Source organism: Carettochelys insculpta, chromosome 5 (assembly GCF_033958435.1).
Source record: "Carettochelys insculpta isolate YL-2023 chromosome 5, ASM3395843v1, whole genome shotgun sequence".
NCBI lineage: Eukaryota > Metazoa > Chordata > Testudines > Carettochelyidae > Carettochelys > Carettochelys insculpta.
The window spans coordinates 108,129,997-108,151,604 of NC_134141.1; the positions used below are offsets into that span (position 1 = coordinate 108,129,997).

Consider the following 21,608-nt stretch of genomic DNA (forward strand, 5'->3'; position numbering starts at 1 on the left):
AGCATGTATTTGTTGAAGAGCCAGGAAGCGAGTGGTCTCTTCTCTGATTTAGAGCTTGGTTTCTGCTTAGAGATTGCTCAGTTGGATCCTGGTATTGGTGACCGCACAATATGTCTGACTAATGGTCAGTCAGCAACAAATTCAAGAGTGGACAGGCTGTTTTATGTGGGCTCTGTGAAGAAGGGAAATTGGACTAAGTAATAGAAAACTGGTTATCTCAGGGCTTGCCTACACTTCTAGTGCTGTAGTACTTAGTGAAGATGCTTCTACCCTGTGGACTGAGCTTTTCTCATTAGCGTAAGTGTTTCACAGGCAGTTGCTGTGGTGACAGGAGGTGTGCCTCTCCTGTCAACATAGCACCATCCACTCTGGGTCCTTAAGTCCCTATAACTACATGACTCAGGGGGGAGGAGTTATTGTATCCCTGAGTGATGTAGTTATAACAAAGTGTGTTCCTAGTGCAGACCAACCCTTAGTTAAAGAGAAAAATCTAGTCAGGACCATCACTCTTCTCAAGAAGAGAAGTTAAAGGAGTTCTGCACATATGCTGTGAGCAGTTTGTGCCTAATCCAGCTCACATTAGTGTCAAAGAACAGGCTTCAGTGATTAAAGGGAGTTGGGCTGGGTCCCTGCTCCCTGAAGTTTACACTAAGAGTCTAATGGAATTGCTGCATTTCAAAGACACTTCTCTCACCTCACCTTCCATTGGCTATTGACTGTAGTGCTAGCTGCTCCCACCCTCACTCCTCCCTTTTAACACTGCCTGTCTTGTGTGTAAGTTCCTGTGAATGGTAGCAGACTGTCTCAAAAGTATGTCTACGCTCCCTTGTAAGCCCATGGTTAAAACTCAGGCTCACGCCTAACTCTCCTTCTGTCTACACACAAATTATGCAACCCAAGGCTTAGACCCACAATCCATCAAGGGTGGAGAGTCCCACCTAAGTCAAACTGGGACCCAGAATTAATGCCGTCATTGCTTTACTGTGTAAATGCAGTCCCATTGGACTCATGGCCTGGAAGTCCACCAATCGTATCCCACAATCACATGGGTATGACTTTCTTTGGCCTCTCAACAGTCAAGTTTTCTCACAGTGCACCCTGAAAAGAGGGTTAGGGCAACCACATTTTGGGAGGGTGCTAGAAAGTGTAGAATATGGCTGGTTGGACTTAGGACTGCATAATGTAGTATAGATGCTGAAGCCCCAGAATGGAACTACAGCCTGGGTTCAACAAGTCCTAACCTGGAACTACAAAGAAGTGTGTAAGGTGCCACGGGACTTCTTATTGTTCAGGTAGTGTAAATACTCAAGCTCTTGGTAAACAAAGCCAGGGGCTGCTAACCCAAATTCTACTAACTCTGGGCTCACATTGCTCTGTAGACATACTCTAAGGGTATGCCTACACTACAGTAAACACTCCTGGCTTGCCCATGTCAGCTGACACAGGCTTATGCCATGGTGGGGCTGTAAAACTGTACTGTAGATGTCTGGGTCTGACCAGGAACCCAGGTCCTGAAATCCTATAGGGCAACGGGGCCCAGGCTCCAGTGGAAACCTGAATGTCTTAACTACAATTTTACAGCCCTGTGATCCCAGAGACCTGAAGACAATCTCTGTGGAGCTTGCAAAGTAGTCTTTGTCCAATAGATGGTGGTGCAATAAAGGTACTACCTCACCCACCTTGACGCTCTCATGCACTCCAAAGCCACTATATAGATAAATCATACTATCAATAAATGTCTAATGATTCAATAGCTTCACTATTCACTGTGCCAAATGACCTGCAGCTGAGCATGTCTAAAAATAATCAATGGCATTGAGACCACAGTATAACAACACTAAATCATTCACCACACTTTCATACAGTGTTTTTTACATCATACAGTGTTTTTTACAAGCAAAATCCACTTCTTTGTGCTGGAAGTGGTTTATAGAATAGAAATGAACTCTAGCCAAGTCATGGCCTCTCTGTCTGTTACATATATATTTATCATCTCCTTGGGTAATAAATACTTATCTAGTATGGTCATTTGAGCGATTATTTCTTTTTTTCATCCAATTCTTTAAGTCTGTGTACTTAATAACCAGTTTTATCTTCTAAAATCTTCCCTGAGAATAATGAAGCAGAAGAGAGAAATATCTGGATAAGTGAAACACGCTTGCAATAATTTCTTCTTTGCTGTCTCGTTTGAGGTTTTGTTAACACACATTAAGATGTTAATTCCATGTTCTTTATGTATTGTTTTTGATGTTAAAAAACATATTAAAGGAACAATTTTTCCCTAGTCTCATTGCTTTGATATGTCAATATTGATCTGAGCTATTCAATATTTTTTACTTAAAAAATGATGAAAAATGGTATTTTTCTCTTAGGTAAAATTTTGGAGGAAAAATGTTGCTTCATTCCAAATATTCTGTATTTTCTGGGGTGTTTTGTCCCCACCTTTTTCTTCATTTTCCTATTTTGCCAAGTGAAAAGGATGGGGGAAAGAAACATTCATATATTCCATGACCAGAGAATACCATATTGATCATCTAATTTGATCTCCTGTATGATACAGATCACAGAACTTTCCTTGAAATACTTCTTAAAGTATATCTTTTAGAGCAGGGACCAGTAACCTCTGGCACAGGTGCCAAGAGTGGAACGTGAGCTGATTTTTATCGACAGATGAGGTGAGAGCTCAGCCCCATCCTTCTTCCCCCATGCAGCCAGAAGTTTGCTCAAAGCCCTGCTGCCTGTTAATTACAAAAGACCAGTTAATGTGACCAACCACCACCTGAACGGGAGAACTCTGCATCTTAATTTATTTATTAATGAAACTGTTATAAATAGGACTACTAGTGACTTGAAAAAGTATCACCGGCACTCATACCATACATAGAGGTCAAATGTCAAATTGCAGCACTCCACCTTGGAAAGTTTGCTGACCCCTCTTTTAGAGAAATACCCAACCCTGATTTAAACATGGGCAGTAACGGCACATCTATCGTAAATCTTGGGAAATTGTTCCCATGGCTAATTACTCTCATATTAAAAATAGACACCATGTTTCCAGACAAAATTTCTCACGTGAGCTTCCTGCCATTGGATTATGTTATAATGTTTCTGCGACACCGAACAGCCTGGCAGTCAACATTTGTTTCCCTTGTAGATGCTTATAGACTGAAGTCAAGTTACCCTTTAAATGTCTCTTGGTGAAATTAAATATACTGATCTCCTGGAATTTATCATAACATGTTTTCTAATCATTCTGGTGGCTCTTTTCTGAATTCTTTCCAACATCCTTTTTGCACTGTGAACAACAGAACAGGACGCAGTAATCCAGCAATAGTCACACCAGTACCAAGTACAGAGATAAAATAATCTCTCTAAGGCTACCTAATATTTGCATTCCAGATCATATGGGCTCTTTAGGCCACAATGTCACACAGTTGACTCTCCACCACTACCACCCCGCCCCCCAGTCTTCTAGGCTGTGGCCACGCTACCCCTCCCTTTCAGAAGGGTAAAGTAAATGACAGGGGTCAGAACTGTTTAATGAGGCTCTGACATGAATATTCAGTGCCTCGTTAGCATAATGGTGGCCAGTCATGCTTCACATTGGGAATAAGGAAATTTCAAAGTCAAGGGTTTATTTCGAAGCACCCGCTCCTATGCAGCCAGTCTGCGTTTTGAAAGCCACCCTTTCGAGGCGCATCTGGCTGCCATTATGCCAATGAGATGCTTATATTCATGTCAGCGCCTCATTAAAGAAGTTCCGATCCCTGTCATTTACATGCCCCTGCTGAAAGGGAGGGTTAGTTTGACCACAGCCTGATAGTGTGATTGCTCGTCAACATGAAGTCCCCCTTTCTGCAAGTCTGACCTACATCCTTTGTTCCTAGTGTATACTGTACACTTATATCTCGCTATGGTAAAATATACGTGGGTGGCTTGCATGTAGTTTACCAAGTGATCCAGGTCTCTCTGAATCAGTAAGCTATCCTCTCCATTATTTACTACCACCCCAAGTTGTTTCAGATGCAAATTTTATCTTTGATTACTTTTTTCTTCTATATCACAGATAAAAACATTAACAAATGTAAGGCCAAGAACTACTCCTTGTGGGACTGCACTGGAATCATAGCTGCTTGATGACACTTTTCTGTTTACTGTCACTTTTTGAGGCATATGTTAACCCATTTTAATCCATTTAATGTGTGCTATGGTAATCTTAGATTGTTCTTGCTTTTAATTGGAATCTCATGTGGTACCTAGTCAAATACCAACAGAAGTGTAAGTATATTAATTCTATTATTTCTATCAACCAGACTTCAGTTGTATTTTCAACAGAAAAGATGTTAGTTTGACAAAATCTATTTTCTACAATCCTATATTGATTTGGATTAATTACACGATCCTCCTTTAACTCTTTATCAAGTTCCAAATCAGCTGCTCCATTATCTTATCCTTGATTGATTTCAGTCCTGTAATTACCCAGGTCATCACATTTTCCCCTTGTTTAAAATTGGCACAATATTATCTTTCTTCTGCAACTTCCCTGGTGCTCTAAAGACTCATTGCAGTCATGTCCAGTGAGATCCTCAGCCAGCCGCTTAAAGCTCTTCGATTCAAGTTATCTGTACATGTTGATTTAAAAATGTCTAACTTTAGTAGGATCTGTTTAACATCCTCCAGAGAGGCTAGTGAAATGAAAAGAATGTTATCATTAATATATAATGAGATTGTATCATCTGTTTTTTCCCCAAATACAGAACATAAAAAGTTATGGAATACTTCTGCCCTCTCTCTCTCTCTCTCTCTCTCTCTCTCTCTGACATTTTTCTTCATGTCCTTCCCTCTGTTGACAATAGACGTCTCCTTGTATTCCTGGGCTTCCTTTGTCAATTTTTTTCAAGTCTTTTCTAATTTATATTAACCAGTGTTTGTGCGTGTGTATGTGTGTGTAAATATTTTTATAGCTTCCTTTACTTTCTCTCTAAAGTAGGACAGATTTTTTTAACCAGTAAAACGTTCTTCCTTGATTGTTGCTTTTTGAGTATTTAGTAAGTTATTTTTCAATGATTCCCAATTGCCATTCACATTTTTTCAACTGAATGGTTTGTTCTAGACTGACTTGGCTCAAACTTGTTTTCAGCTTTGGGAAACTGGCCATGTTAAAGTACCATGTTTGTACATATCTGACCTGTGTAAGCTTTAGATTGGCTATAAAGGAAGTGGAAATGGACTGAAACACAAACATATTTTCAAAACAATTGGTTACCATTTTTAATTGACATACTAATATGTATTCAGTTTTTTAAATTTTCCACTTTTTACCATTTTTTCAAGTAAGTCCACTAATGATAGTGTAGCAAGCATTTGTCTTCCATACATGCATGAGAAGAAAGGTAGGCTGTCAGTTTTTTCATAGTATTTATTTAAGCTATATACAGGATGGCTGAAATCCTAGATTCAACAATCCCATTGTCTTTAGTGAGGTAGAATTTCCCCCTACATTTCTGGCCATTTCTAGTAATATCAAAGTATTAAATGGTAAAGTGTGTGTATTAAATCCAATTTATGCTGAACAGTATTTTGCAGTTTGTTATGAATAAAACTGGATCACCATACTTTTAATATTTTTACAATGTATGTGCCCCTTTTCAGTCCTTGTACAAAAGATAAAATTTATATCATCTGTCATCAGGCAATATGTAAATAATGCCCAGGAGACAAATAGTGATCTTTCTGAATCAAGGTAGCAGGTCACCCATGTGACTTACTTTACGAAGCGGCATATTGTTGAAGGGAGTTAAGAGATTTTTGATTCATAGCCACACAGCTTCATGTGGGCCTTTTCAGTTTTGGTAAATGCACAATACTGGAAATGTATTGTCCTTTCGCTCTCAGAAAGAGACATGATTGAGAAGGAAACTCCCAGATGGTATGAAAAAGAAGCAAAAGCTAATAAATTTTAAGTATCAGGTGGGTAAAACTTTGTTCAAGTGACATCTGAATGAAATTGTTTGTTCTGAAGGAGTAAAGGAATTCTCAGCAATTTAAATTCTTTATATTATCTGTCACAGTTACTGGGTGAGCTGTACCTCTGACCCCTCATTGAATGTGCATCTCCTTCACAGGTTCAATGTGGATTCAAGTGTTTCTCCCACTCTCAGACCACATCCTGGATTGCAATCCTTTGGTATTAACTACAGTTAGCTCAGCAGATCTGACTTAAGCTCAAACTCTGCATTTCCATTCCCTCTGGAGCAATACCAGTGGTAATCTTTGGCTAAACAGCTTCCTCGAAGCAAAGTATCATTTCCTTGGAATGAGAGCATTTCTGAGAAAACTTACATTTTAAAAGCAGTAAACTGGCCAATACACATGGCTTCTTGCTAGGTATCTAGCCCTTTTGCATATGGAGGGTGGAAGTACTAATTCATTAGAAGCTCTTCTGTAGAGCCCCTCTCCGTGGCAGCTTGCCACCCTGTCAGCCCTCGGGGTAGCCCGTAGGAACTTTGGGAATAGGAAATCTAAGGGTATTTCTTCAGGTGAGCAGACAGATTCACGGGGCCGTTGGGCGAGGTGGGAGGCTCCTGGAAGGGGTAGGGCCTCAGGTAGAAGGGGCCAGACCGAGTCATCTGGGCCTCAGCACCACCCTCTCCCCAGCGTCATCTGCAGTGCACCTCCTGGGGGTTCCAGCAGCAATTTAAAGGGCCCAGTGCTCTGGCTGCTACCATTGCCCTCTCCCCCACGATCAGTGAGACTTTGTCTTACACTGCAGTAAAACACCCATGGGTGGCCAGTGTCAGCTGACTCAGCCTCATGGGCGTTGTGCGCTGGGGCTATAAAAATGCATTGTGGATGTTCAGGTCAGGCTCCTCCCTCAAACAGGATCTGGGACCTCAGGCTCTAGCCAGAGCCTCAAAATCTGCACTACATCCCCATGAGTACGAATCAGCTGACACAGGCCAGCTGCATGTGTTTCATTGCAGTGTAGATATCCCTCAAGAGTTCTGCGACTGTTCAGTAGAACAGGAGCTAAGCAATCCTGAGGGATGTTCAGAGGACCTTTCCTGGGCAGAATGAGCCAAGCCTGCTGAGGCCTGGAAGGCTGTGCTTCTATTGCCAGAGGATGGTGATATCAGGGAGGTGATGTAACAGGAAGCATAGACAAGCAGGACAGGCAGTGGCAAGGTGCCTCACAACACTGGGTATCCCACAGAAACGTCTCATGTTCCCTCTCTTTAACAAGTCAAAATCAAATAGCTCTTTCTGAAATAAAGTCTTGTAATGCTGGTTGAGTTAGAGGTGTGTCGTGGTAGGGGAGGAAATCCTGGCCTTGAAGTCAGCGGGCATTTTGCCATTGATTTCAGTGGGGCTAGAATTTCACCCAAGGTCTCTTCAATTTATGCTAAAAATTATGACCCAGATTCAGGGAAATGTCCTTTTACAGGACAGCATTAAGCATCCATTTCCATGCTGTGCAAGTAAGTAGCACATACTTAAAGGTAACCACATGCTTAAGTTCTGACCTGAATCTTGATCCGTGGGTCTAATTCCAATCCTGTGGGTGTTAGTGGTAAAAGTGCCTTTAAGTTTCTAGAAAGCAGGATCATGCTGTTATGCAATAGCCGCCCCAGTTTGGACAGTGCTATTGACTTCACTCAATATTTACATCTCACTTGGAAAACCAGCTTTTAAAATCTTAATTTCTTTTATCATTTGTATGATGTTTGGGTTTGCGTGCTTATGCAAACTGTATGGTTGCCTTTTCTGTTTATTAAAAGAGGGTTTATTACGCATTGCTTATGCAGCATTTTGTGATCTCGTTGATGAAAGATGCTTTAGAAGATGGATTGGATTGCGTTCAGTAAATCTAACAACTTGCCAACAACTTATTTCTGTTTGACTCCTGTCACCTAGCAACAGAACAGCAGCCGGCTCATGAGCACAGCATTCCTTGCAGTGTGCTTTGGCACTGTTTTCGTTCCTGAAATGGAATTTATGGCTTTCCATCGACAATGTACTTTTGGTAGGAAACTGGAGTCACAAAATGAAGAGTCATGAAAGTTTAAGAATTTGAAGACACTAGACAGAGGTGCAGTGGTTAGCATTGTCCTCTGGCTCACCTTTGTTTAGATAAATAACTGAACCTGTGCCCTCCGCAAGGCATGATCTTTACAGGCTTGAGAAGAAAGTTGTCTCCAAGTCCTCTAACTGGAAGTCAGAGACGCTGAAAGAAGCAGCTTAATTTTCTTTTCTTCTTTTAGATGTCAGATGGGTTCAGTTTTGGATAACTTCAGATAAGGTTTAGAACATTAATCTGTTTGCAGGAGAAAATGTACGAGAATAAATCCTACCTTGTGACCCTGTGAGAATGAATATGTGGCAAATAAGAACAAAGTACAAAGCCATGTTTGTTGTATTGTATGTAGGGGTGTGTGTGTGTGTGGTGCGTGTGCGTGCGCACACACACACACACACACACACAATGTTGTTTACTTTTTCCCAGAATCCTAAATTTGATTTATTGAATGCCAAATCAGTTTTACCTGTGCATTTAAACAAAATCACTGTCTTGGTATAGGTCAGCAAGTTCAACAGAGCTGTAAAAAGAGGAGTGGTGGGAGATAACATATAAATCAGACAGCACATAAGAATATGAAAACCAGGTCTGAGCACACAATATTAGTCAAGTTTTCTTCTTTAATCATATCATTCTTTTCTGATGTTCTCACTAATAAAAAATTGGATGGAACATTCGTATTCACATTAACAGGAAAATATGATTCAAGACCATAAATAGAAGGGGAAAAAAAGAAACCAAAATTCCAGTTGATATCCATAACATCTTCAAGAAGGTAATTTACATTCACTTTATGGAGGCACAGTGAATCTAATCAATAACTCTTTATGATAGATAGAGTAGGTACTGCTCAAGATTATTGGGGACACATACTTTCATTCTTCTCTAAACTTGCTTTGATCAAGTTCACATACCAGTTTTGCCTGACACTTTCAGGCATCATTAAGCTAAACTTAATCAAACTGCCTGTGGTAAACTGTCTTACTGCTTTTGGTTATATCAGTTGAACTGTCACAGAATAGAGCCATAGCTATTGTACATGATAATTCCATGGATTTAATGTTGATGATTCAGCTCCAGGAGATAAGATATATATTCATGATGAAAAATATCCTTCTGGGGGCCTGGCTGTGTTCAGATGTGACAAAGACCAATGTTACATTTTTTTCCCCACAGAACAACATTGAGGCTTCACAAGAATTTTGAGAACCCGTAAGAATGCCCATGTGGGGTAAGACTGATGGTCTGTCTAGCCCGGTATACTATCTTCTGCCGGTGGCCAATACTAGGTGCTTTAGAAAGAATGAACAGAACATGCTGTCATTGAGTGATCCATCTTCCCCTGTCATCCTCTTCCAGCTTCTGGCACGTTAAGGCTAGGGACAGTCAGAGCATGAGGTTGCATCCCTGATGCTCCTTTTTAATAGTCATTGGCTTGTTCTTGGTGAACTGATCTAATTCTGTTACAGTTTTGGTCTTTGCAGCTTTCCCAGCAATGAGTTTCACATATTGATCATGTGTTGGTTGAAGATGTACAGGCTGAACCTCTCTAGTCCGGTGCCCTCAGGTCCTGACCAGTGCCGAATGAGAGAAATTTGGTGGACCGTGGGAGGTCAATACTGTCTAGCACATTACCAACATTTTCACTGCTTACTGGACTCTTAAAAGGCATTTAGGGGTAAATTACAGCTAAATAACAGCACAGAACACTGAGAGCCAGAACTGGTGACTGCAAACAAACTTTATGGAACCATGGAACACTTGGCCACACACATGATAATTAGGCTAACTAAAATCATGCTGGATTACAAACTTTGACAGACAACAAACGTTGCTGGACAAGAGAGTGCTGAATTAGAGAGATTCAACCTGTCCTTCTTGTTTGTTGAAATTTCTTGCCTGTTAATTTCATTAGATGACTCCCTAGTTCTTGTATTATGTGAAGGAATAAATAATATTTCCTTTTTCTTTTTCTCTACGCCAGTTATCTCTCCTATGAATCGTCTCTTTTCCAAGATGAGAAGTCAGTCTTTTTAATCTCTCCTGATATAAGCTGTTCTATACCACTCAGCATTTTTGTTGTCCTTCTCTGTACCTTTTCCAATTTTAATTTATCTTTTTGAAGTGGGGTGACCATATCTGTCCTGAGTATTCAAGATGTGGGCGTACCAATGATTTATATAAAACATTATGATCTTTTCTGTCTTAGTATCTATCCCTTTCCTGACGGTTTCTAACATTTGGTTAGCTATTTTGACTGCATCTGTACATTGAGTGGATGTTTTCAGAGAACAACCACAGTGGCTCCACAAGCTCTTTCTTGGGTAGTAAGAGCTAATTGAAACCCCACAATTTTGTATGTGCAGTTGGAATTACGTTTTCCAATGTGCATTCCTTTGCATTTATCAGCATTGGCTTTCATCTCCCATTTTGTTGCCCAGTCATCCAGGTTTGTGAGATCCCTTTCTAATTCTTTAAAGTCTACTTTGGATTTAACTATCTCAAGTAGTTTTGTATCATCTGTAAATTTTGCCACCTTGCTATTTACCCTCTTTTCCAGATGATTTATGAACATGTTGAATAGGACTGGTTCTGGTACAGAGTCCTGGGAGACACCACTATTAACCTGTCTTCATTCTAAAACTACTTATTTCTATATTTTATTTCCTATCTTTTAAGTAGTTACTGATCCAGGAGAGGGCTTTCCCTTTTACCCCATGACTACTTATTTTCCTCTTTACGAGTCTTTTTGGTAAGGGATCTTGTCAAATGCTTTCTAAAAGTCTCAGTACACTATATCCACTGGATCACTCCCATCCATATATTTGTTGACCTCCTCCTACCCCTCAAAGAATTCTAATAGGCTGGTGAGCTCTGTTTTATTTTTATAGCAGCCATGTTGATGCTCATCAAGAAATAATTTTCCTCTGTGTGTCTGATACGATAGTTTCAACAAATGTGCCCGTTACTGAAGTTAGGCTTACTGGCCTGTAATGGGCAAGATCACTGATGGAGCCTTTTAAAAAAAGACACACAAGAACCAGGGCCATCCCCTGCACCCAACCCCCCACTCCACCCTTGCTTTTCATGCTCTCCCTTTCCCCCAGGCTCCCTCCCCTGAGCAACACAGCTCAGAGGGTTATCAGGGGCCCTCCATGCAGGCATGGAGTTGTCTGTATTCCCTTGACACCTTTATGTTTCTGCTGGAAAAAATCCCCACAGTGCCTAAGTTTTGGCTGGTTGGTGTGTGTAGAACATATCCAAGTTGTGGTGCCTGGAAGACCTGGAAGGATTTTCAAAAAAAGGTATTTCCCTTCCTGCCTCACTTAAAGAGCCTAATCTAGTATGCATGTTCTATTAGACTGGGCCTCAAACTAAAAACAGCTGGGGGCAGACAGACTAGGACTGTTCTGTGCTGGCGCTTGTGGGTACGTGGCCATTCACCTGTTATGGGGGAGTGCTCCTGCACCAGTAAATATTAATTTATTCATACAAAATGGAAGAGCGCCATCAGAAGGGATTGAGAAAGCTACCCCCTGGAATACCTAATTGTATATCCAAAAATCTTCTAACCTGAACCCCCCAAAGATAGCTAGGTGCCTCCATCTGCTTGCGATTCACAGTTGGGCACCCACTCCTGGAGTTAGGCACCTAAACCAGGGAAATTCAGCCCTTTCTTATTAGATGAGAGGCTGATTCTTCCTCCGCCTCCTCCCCCAATTATAAACAATAGCCCAGAGGTTCAGGAACTCAGGTGCAATGTGAGATATCCACACTACCAGGGTCTGAACCACAGGTGTCTGTGGATCACAAACACCTGGATTACAGAGGTTCAAGTCCATTTTTTCCAGTAGAATCAATTATTCTCCCATCTCAGTACATCATTCACCGTGTGCCTCAGCTGTTGGATCTGTGGATCTCAGTGAGGCTTTGCATTACTGAAAGGATTTTTGAGCGGTAATTTCTTTTTACAACACTTTTTGAAACTGATTAGATTAAAGAACACAGTGTGTCTCCATTGATGGCTGTGCAGCCAGTTTCCTTTATGTGAAAATAGGGAGTCCTGCAGTAGCTCTGCAAAGTAATTTATCATTTTGTCACTTTTGCAATGTCCTCTGTAAGTTAAGAGGCCAAAAAACACAATTGCTACTCACGCATCTTAAAACTTTGTGTCCATAAAAATACCAGGAGAGAGAGAGAACATGTATTTGGAGAATGAGCAATACATTCCATGCCTTTTCAGTGTTATCAAGGGCTTCACCTTAGCAGTGGCCAAAAAAAGATTTCTTTGATGCTAACTATGTTAAAAACTAGAGCCACACAACACTTTTTTGTAAAGAGAAAAGAATAATATACAACTTGATTGAATTATTAACTGAAATTGCTGGTGAGAACCTTCATTCATAGCTTAAAAATCCATTTATTAGTGGAAATCTTACTTTCAAGAAATCAAATCTTTTGCTTCTCTAGCTGACTCTAAGATATCTGACATCTTCAGTTTCTTTGGCCCAGGGGGATTTTTCTCATCCTTACTCAGTCAAAATTCTCATTTTGATTTCCAGTGAATTTGTCAGTGAGTTAGAGTGAACACAGTGCATGTGCTGTGGTCCTTGGAACCAGGAATATTCTTTAGATCCAGGATAGGCAGTAAGTGGACAGCAGGCCAAATCTGGACTGCCAGGTGCTTTTGAATAGACTCCCAAGGTCTTTTTATTTACTCATTGCTATTATATTTGTTTTTATTATGTTCTCTGGAGTTTGGACCTTGACTGTTACTCAACCAAGAAATTTGAACCTTGACAAAAAACAATGGACTTACCCCCCTTTAGATAATAAGACACCTGCGGCTCTTTATATTATTCAGTCTCACTGAATCAATGGAAAGATTTCTTCACAAGAGGAAAACAGCCTTAATGTGATGTGGTCCGAGCTCATTTTGTTCTGATGTTTCCACTGAAGTCAAGGGCAGACTTTCCATTGACTGTCAGTGTCATTTGGGACTAGACCAATGAGAGGAATATGCAGCAGAAGAGAGAGGAGTACCATTTTTGCAGGTCAGATGTCCATGATAGTGAATGCTGCCTTGGCTACATTTATTTCTTTGGATAGCCATAAAAAAGGACCCAGTCTAGAAACCATGGCAAAGCTGTTGATACTGAACTACTGTCTACCAGGACACCATTCACTGTTACTCAAGATCTTGGTATGTATCCTAAATAAAAACAATGTTCTTTCGGTTTTACCTCATGTTTTCCAAAACTGCATAAATATTCTGTTTGTATGAAATAAAGATACCTACTGCTACTGGGTTATTCAGCCACACCTGCACTGCATATGTACAGATTTTTATGGCAGCTTCTGTTCACTATTCTATTCAGATTCACCTCTATAACTGGCTGATGAATTATTTAGAAGACAATTATTCCTTTTTTATATTACTTTCAGGATCCTGCATATTACTGAAATTCAGAGAGATCAAAGAAGCACTTAAGGCAATCGCCATAAGTATCTTTTCTGTGCACATATTACAAAGACTCTTTTATCCTATTAAGCAAAACAGATTAATTTAGGAGACCTTGCTGGACCTCTGATCTGTGAGCTATTGCAGGTTTTGTGAGTTCATCTTATGATATTCTTTGACTACGTCTGCTTGATAATTTTGTGATTTTTTTTTTAACTGGAAAATTGGGTTTTTGATTAACGAAAATGTTCATGGAATGTGTCATAGAAAATCTGGACTTTTCACTGGAAAATCCCAAATGTGCAAGTTTTTTCCCTGAAAACCTGAAGATCTTTGATTTTGGATGATTTTTTGTTGAAATGTTTCCAGTATTTTGGAAAAAAAAAGCAAAATTGCCATTGGATTTTAATGACTTTTTTTTTTTCCCCATCAGAATGTCCCATCAAGAAAATTAGTAATTTCTGGCCATCTCTAATGAGACGGGGCTTCTAGCTACATTAACAAAAAAGGATGAATATAATATCCATCTGAAGCCATGTTCACACTTTCAGTCAGAATGTGACACAATGCTAACAGCTGTAGAATTACGATATTCACCTGACGCTGGGACTCTTACAAAATGCTTCAGGAGCCAGACTTTTGGGACATGAGAACATATTCTACAGGCTTCACTCAGATAAACTCTTTAGAGCAGCGCTTTCCCTGAATGAATTACAGGGCTGAGCTCGTGGAAACCTGGGACACTAACAGGAAACCATTGCTATAAGACCTTTCTGATAGGTAAACAACCTTGTTATGTGATGTGGAAGGCACGTGTGCCAAAGTTACCCTTCTGGAAATAGAACTTAAGAACCAAGTTGATTTCACAGCAGATCTGGTATCGTTTCGCATTCTGAGGCAGCTAAGTATTATCCAGTGTATTTGATTCACACTTAAATGTACAGCTGCCTAGCAACAGTCACGAAGAAAATTGTCTTGTGCTTAAAAGGATCAGTTAGCAGCCTGCTTGCCTCTCATTATAATAATAAGATCATAATTATGCAATGTTGATTAGAAATGTCAGTTGGGTTCAGAAAATAAATGTTACCACTAATGTACCTCTGTTAATAATCAACTTAGTTGTCAGTCATTTTGATAAATGGATTTTCAGGAATGTAGTTGGCCTAAAGAAAGTAAAGGTCATCAAGAATACATCCCAGACTGTTACTTAGAGATGTAATATGAAGTGCAGGGCAGCAAGCACTATTGTATTGTACTTTTTGTGCATTAACCCTCACCTGTCAGACCCACTTGCAAAATCATATCAAATTAATGTTTGCTATTTAGAAAATGTGTGTATCAAAAAAGGGAGTTGACATCAAGAAAGGAAGTCTGTTCTGAACTGGCAGTTTACTGCTAAGGGATTGTATGTGGAGATTGTGCAGGCTTAGGTTAGGTCCTTTTTGGTGAGTTCCTTTTTATGCCATTCCCTCATATGGGACTAAAAGCTACCATGAAGAGGAGCAGGAATAACCCTGAGGAAATGGGATCAGTAACATCTGTTCTCCCTATCTTGTAAAACAGACTAATGGGACATTACGGTGAGAAACTCAGAAATAAGAGAAAGGGTCCAGAGGAGAGCAACGAGAATGATCAAAGGTCTAGAGAACATGACCTATGAAGGAAGGCTGAAAGAATTGGGCTTGTTTAGTTTGGAAAAGAGAAGATTGAGGGGGGACATGATAGCAGTTTTCAGGTATCTAAAAGGGTGTCATAAGGCAGAGGGAGGGAACTTATTCTTCCTTGCCTCTGAGGATAGAACAAGAGGCAATGGACTTAAATTGCAGCAGGGGAGGTTCAGGTTGGACATTGGGAAAAAATTCCTAACTGTCAGGGTGATCAAACACTGGAACAAATTGCCAAGGGAAGTGGTAGAATCTCCATCACTGGAGATATTTAAGAAGAGGTTAGATAGATGGCTTTCAGGGATGGTCTAGAAAGTGCTTGGTCCTGCCATGAGGGCAGGGGGCTGGACTCGATGGCCTCTCGAGGTCCCTTCCAGTCCTACTCTTCTGTGATTCTATGATCTGTTCTCCCTGTCTTGTAAAACAGACAAATGGGACATTACGGTGAGAAACTCAGAAATAAGAGAAAGAAGGACTCTCCCCTGCCACACACACACAGTGTGGAATTAAGCTGTGGAACTCGTTGCTTCACTGTGTCATTTAGGTCAAGAACCTAACAAGATTCAAAGAAATCAATTGACTGATTGATGCCGAGATAATTAATGATAACAGACATTTTGGAAGACGTACTAAATTTCATGCTTCAGGGTGCAGTTCAGTCTCACTATTGGTGATCAGGATGTGGCAAACTCTCCCACATCTGTTTGTCATGGGGTTTTTGCATTTTCCTTCGAAGATCTGAAACTGGCCACTGCCAGAGATGATGGGTTAGATAGACTATGGGTCTGCTCCAGTGTCGCAGTACTACTTATGGAGGGGAACCTCCCTCACCACTAGTAACGTAAAGAATCACTGTCCCCCCAGTAGTAGTGTCATAACATTTGGGGTCCAGTCAAGGACCAGCACCCCATTGTAAATCCTGTACAAATGCAGAACAAAGACAGTTCCTGCTCCAAGAAGATTACAATCCAAGTATCAGACAAGAGACAGACAAGAAAGATGGGAGAGTCCAAGGAAACAGTGAGACAGTATTGGTCAGCATGATGGATGATGGTCTCAGCACACCACCAGACTTACTGTTGTCATGTGTTTATCGACATCACAGTTAATGAGAATTTTGAACATCAGGACTATTTTGGGGGTAGAAAAGAGTTTGAACAGGACAAGGAACAAGCTAATACCATAATCCAGAAGGGAAGATAAATGAGCTTCAGATTCACAGTTTAGGTTGCAAAAAATTCCATAAGTGATTTAGGAGGACCCCAGTCCTGAAAAGTACTGAGCATTTTGGCCCTGATCCAACAAATCATGTGGATAGCTACCAGCATTTGAGTAGTTTATTAAATTCTCTACCACTGTCAGCTGTTTTCTTCGCTGGTATGTGCCTATACTCCCTACAAGGAGACTGTGCTATCAGTCTTGCAGTATCCTGAAGAGGAAAAGAGATGACCATGCCTTTGGAAAACCATCTGCATAACTTGAAGCCTCTGAACAGCCTCTCTGATGAACCTTTGAACTTTTTCCTCCTCCATTTGTTTGTCTTGAAGATAAAAATTCACAGCAGTGTTTGTGATACAGGCTAATGAAGACCAGTGTTTGTATAACAAGGCAAAGCTTCCTCTGCAGCCATCCAAATGTCATTAAATTTAATTTATAATTCAGCTAATCTTTGAAAGTGTTTAAAATGTACAGGCCAAAGTTTGTTTTCGCATAGTTTGGATTAATACATTGTTTGTTTTAAATGGTAAATTGCAATCAATAGTTGTTTTAAATGCAACATAATGATATGTTGTGATGAACTCTGGGTTGCCTAGGGGATACATTTATGTCATTGATTTAGCATTCTCTTGGGCCAATTATACAAGTAAGGGGGGAACAGAAGAGTGATTACTTCTTAGCTTATAAGACACTTTACTTCAGCTTGTCTGCAAAACATTCTACAGCTCTAAAATCCACAAGCCTTCAAAAGCCAGCTTAAGCCACTTAATTTAAATTTAATTTCACAAGCGATCGAGTGACAGGTGACTTCTGGGCAAGCAGTGCTGGCAATCTGTAAGCAATAGATGGTCACTCAGTCTCTGCTCTTAATATTCCTCTAAAAAGACTGTATCTATTAGTACGTAATCAAAAATGCTATCAAGAAACTTGGAAGCTTATTGCAGTTGTGCCACACAAAGTAGAAACAGAGAAATAACACCATATGTTTCAATGTGGTTTTGCACTAGCTCATAAGAAGCACATGTTTTCCCTACAGCCAGAACTTTCCCATGTAGTTAACAGCTCAAGAAATTTCAGACCACAGAGAAGTGCTAATATTTAGTTGTCCCCGTTTCTAGAACGTTCTAAGTGTCCTATTAATCTTTCTGTGTTAAAAATCTCATTTATTTAATTGGCCATCTTTTCAGAGTTCTTTGAATGGGTGAATTAATTGTAACACTTTAATTTTGTGTGCTCTGTCGGCTGAGATATAGGCTGTTCAGTCGGTTTACTATAGAGTGACAGATGCATGGAAAATGCCCTGTGATGTGTCATGAAAGTTGTGATCAGGATTGTTTGCGTCGCTCCAGAAGTAAGTCATGTGTGTTCCACACAGGCATAAGTTGTCCATGCTTTTCAAAAGAGGCTAATAATTTTCAGTTGCTCGGTGTTTGGGTGCTTAGTTTTAGAGCTCTGATTTTCAGATGGTGGGTGCTTGTCACTTTCAAAAAAAGTGTTTCAGGTAGGCACCAAAAAGCTGAAGCACCGATAATCACCACTTGCTTTTAAAAACCTAGACTAAGGACCCTGTCTTAGAGCTGAGTGAATAAAGATCCCCAGTACTCTTCTTTTAGGATATAGTACCAAGTCTTCTTCAACAGGCGTCTTTTCCTTCAAACTTTCATGCTCTCCATTAATTTTCTTTTAATTGAGAAACTTCCCCACCTGTCTCCAAATACTCCCCTTTTAAAAGTGCAGTTGTCCAGCCCAGACAGGAGCCACAGAAAGTCCTGACTGAAGCAGATGGATAGGATGCTCAGAACTTCTTAGGGCCAAGTAACTTGGCTTTTCCATTGGTGCATCAAGGATGGGATAGGGTCTCTCATTCTAAAGGTTACCATGCACCACTTGTGCTACTTTGAACCATTTCATGTCTCTCTAAACCCAGGAATAGAAATCACTGGTTTATTAATCAGTCTTTTGGATTAATGACTTTTTAAATTTATTTTTGAGGTTGCTTCTCAAATGTAACGTTTAAACTCTTTTTAAAAATTATTTTAAAGGAAGTATCTCCTTTAAACAACATCTTTTAATTTTTTATTCTATTTTTTCTTTCAGGAAAAAATGCTGTACAGGTTATAAATTTGTTCTTGGACAATGCATCCCCGAAGGTATGTGATTTCATTGCTCTCACCCTTCACATCCCACTGTCTTTAGCCATTTCTCATTTCTTTTGCTTTCCGTTTTGTTAATTTGGGAGAAAATACTGAGTTAACCACAAGCTTGGTTGTCTCTTGTGCATTGGTGTGGAATTTGTTACCAGAAATAGCAATACAATAAAATTCTGTGTCTGCAAAATGTTTTAGCTGGAGTGCCAGGTCTTGGCTGTCCCTACATACATCTGGTTGCATAGATATTGTGATGTGAATTAGTGGACACACAGGGCCATTTTCTTCTCTTGGACATGTGTTGAGAGCTGCTTAGCCTGAAAGAATTAGCCAGTGCAGCTAGGCCAGCAGCTAATTATTCCTTCTTTCCCAACAAGAGCAATGGAGAGGCTGGGAGAAGTTAGTGCCTTTAGAGGGGTGTCTCCCCACAATACTCCCAGTGTGGTCCAACTTAGGCTGTGTCTATACTCACCTGAAAGGTTGACGGCTGATATGCAATTTTAGGTACATCAGTTGCATACCTAAAATGGACTTTTCAGCCATCAATTTCCATGCCAGTCTTCACAGCAGAAGATTGACAGGAGTGCTCCTTCTGTAGCCCTAGACATTACGTCTTACCAGGGCAGTCCCTAAAGGCATTGAGAATATGTGTCGCTCATGCTGCTGTGGAAAGGGAGTGTTCTCTTATGAGCGACAGACAGTGATGCTTACCCATACAGAGAATATGCTGACAACGTTTGTGAATACCAAGCTGGAAGGGGCTGCGGGTGCTTTAGAGGATAAGGTTATAATTCAAAAGGATCTGGACAAACTGGGAAATGGTCTGGGGAAAATAGAATGAAGTTCAATAAGGACAAGTGCAAAGTACTCCACTTAGGGAGGACTAATGATTTTCACACATACAAGATGGAAAGTGACTCCCTAGGATGGAGTACTGCAGAAAGGGGCCTAGGGGTCATAGTGTACCACAAGCTAAGTATATGGTTCAACAGTGTGATGCTGTTACAAAAAAACTGAACATGAATCTGGGATGCATTTATAAGAGTGTTGCTAGTAAGAGATGACAAGTGATTCTTCAGCTCTACACTGAACTGATTAGGCCTCAGTTGAAGTATTGCATCTAGTTTTGAGCCCCACATTTTAGGAAGGATGTGGAGAAATTGGGGAGGGTCCAGAGAAGAGCAACAAAAATGATTAAAAGTCTTGAAAATATTACTTCTGAGAGAAGGTTGGGGTTTCACAAGATGGCTGCCAGTTGCAAATGGCAGTCAGAATATTTCTTCAACTATCAATCAGTGATTAATTTCGAAGTATGGTATATAAGCAAAGTCTTGGAATGCTGGCCAAACATTTAGATTTTATTTAGATTTAGATTTTTTGGGGGTTCGGGGGAAAGGACTGTATTCTTTGTTCTCCATGTGTAAAGTGCTTAACACCGTGGATTGCTGGACTATGATTACAACCCCTAGGTGCCAAATAATACAAATAAAATTAAACATAATATTTTAAAAGGTTCAGAGCAGTGGACTTGCCCCTTTTTATAAACTCTGGGTTAAATATTTAGAATTTTTAAGTTATATAAAGCAATAGTATCAGGAATTTTGACATAAACTCTAGGAGCCTGTAGCAATGCTAAACCAGATTTGCTTTGGGCCCTGCCAATTGCCTCAGTTTCCCCATCTCCAGTTAATGAAATGTCACTGTGAGGGAATGTCTTTACTGCAAAGGTAATGGGGGTGATTGACACCTGAGTCTGAGCAGTCAGGCTAGCCTCGCTAGGATATTAGCATCTAGGGAGTAAAGTCTTTCCTGAGTCATTGTGTCCTGTCTGGTACTGTATGTGCCATTGGGTCTTTTGGGAACATATCGCATTGATGTTAGTGCTATAGTAAGGTGAACCACTTTGTGATTCTTTCCCAGTGAATTGTGGGAGAGCTTGTCAGTGGTTCGGGGCTTCGGTGGGGGAGGGTGGGGAAGGTACTGTGGGATGGCACTGGATGACTATCACCACTGGCGTAATTAGGCTGCATTCTCTTGGCAAAGAGACTGGTTACAATGTCAAATGAAAGCTTCACTTAAGCTTTCGCCTGTTACCCGCCCCCCGCCACCCCTTCAAGGGCAAACAAGTCCAAGTTGAAAGCTCCACTGCATTCTGGTAAGAGGGCTAGCATCAGATGCCAGTCTGTACTTTATAGTCTTAGAAATGGTGGTATCTTATCAACCATTTGCTCTTTGCTTAGTCAGTTGGGATTGGTTTTGTGCAGTTAAAATGTTTATTTTAACTAATCTTTCTTTCTGAAATGTTTTCTCATTGTATTCGTCACAGAATTACCTGTAAGCTATTAAAACTAGCACAGCTATCTCTCTGTAAGCTATTGTATAGTGAACTGCACAGCAGCTGTTCCGTCACTTGTGAATTTGGGGAGGGGGGAAAAGCAAATTGCTTTTATGTAACTAATATTTCCCTGAGAATAATTACTAATTTTGTGTAACCAAAGCAGCATTATCATTATTATTTTATTATACTGCAGCACAAGGAGCCTCATTTGTGCTAGGATCTCATTGTGTAAGGTGCTTGACAAACACAAAGAAAGTGCTCCTTTCTTAAATTGTTAGACTGGTAGAAAAGCTGTGACTTGGAATTATAATTCATCAATAGAACAATAGTTACATTTTGTGACAGTATCACTCGTTTCTTCCATCTATTGCAATTAATGAACAATAAGGTAAGATGAGGTAAAATATCAATTTGCATGGTTGTCATAAACACAGGGGCTTGCTACTAATGTTTCCCTTCAGCATACTTTTCTCTCTCTAGACTATGATGTGTGTGCAGAGGCTCCATGTGAACAGCAATGCACAGATAACTTTGGACGTGTCCTTTGTACATGTTATCCTGGATACCGGTATGACCGGGAAAGACACAGGAACAGGCAGAAACCCTACTGCCTAGGTGGGTATGAAGACCATCTCACATTTATCTTTAGCTAAAATGTGTCCTGCTTCAGGCAGAATTTTCAGTTGTTTTTAGAAATTGGTTT

At 40.3% G+C, this 21,608-nt stretch overlaps 1 protein-coding gene across 1 annotated transcript in view; it reads left to right on the forward strand.

Moving 5' to 3' along the window:
- Window positions 1-21,608, forward strand: part of CCBE1 (collagen and calcium binding EGF domains 1) — a 167,823-nt gene that overhangs the window by 116,443 nt on the left and 29,772 nt on the right. Inside the window, exons 3-4 of the mRNA XM_074994329.1 lie at window positions 18,518-18,570; window positions 21,386-21,520. Coding sequence (XP_074850430.1) covers window positions 18,518-18,570; window positions 21,386-21,520 — 188 coding nt within the window. The remainder of the gene's footprint in view (window positions 1-18,517; window positions 18,571-21,385; window positions 21,521-21,608) is intronic.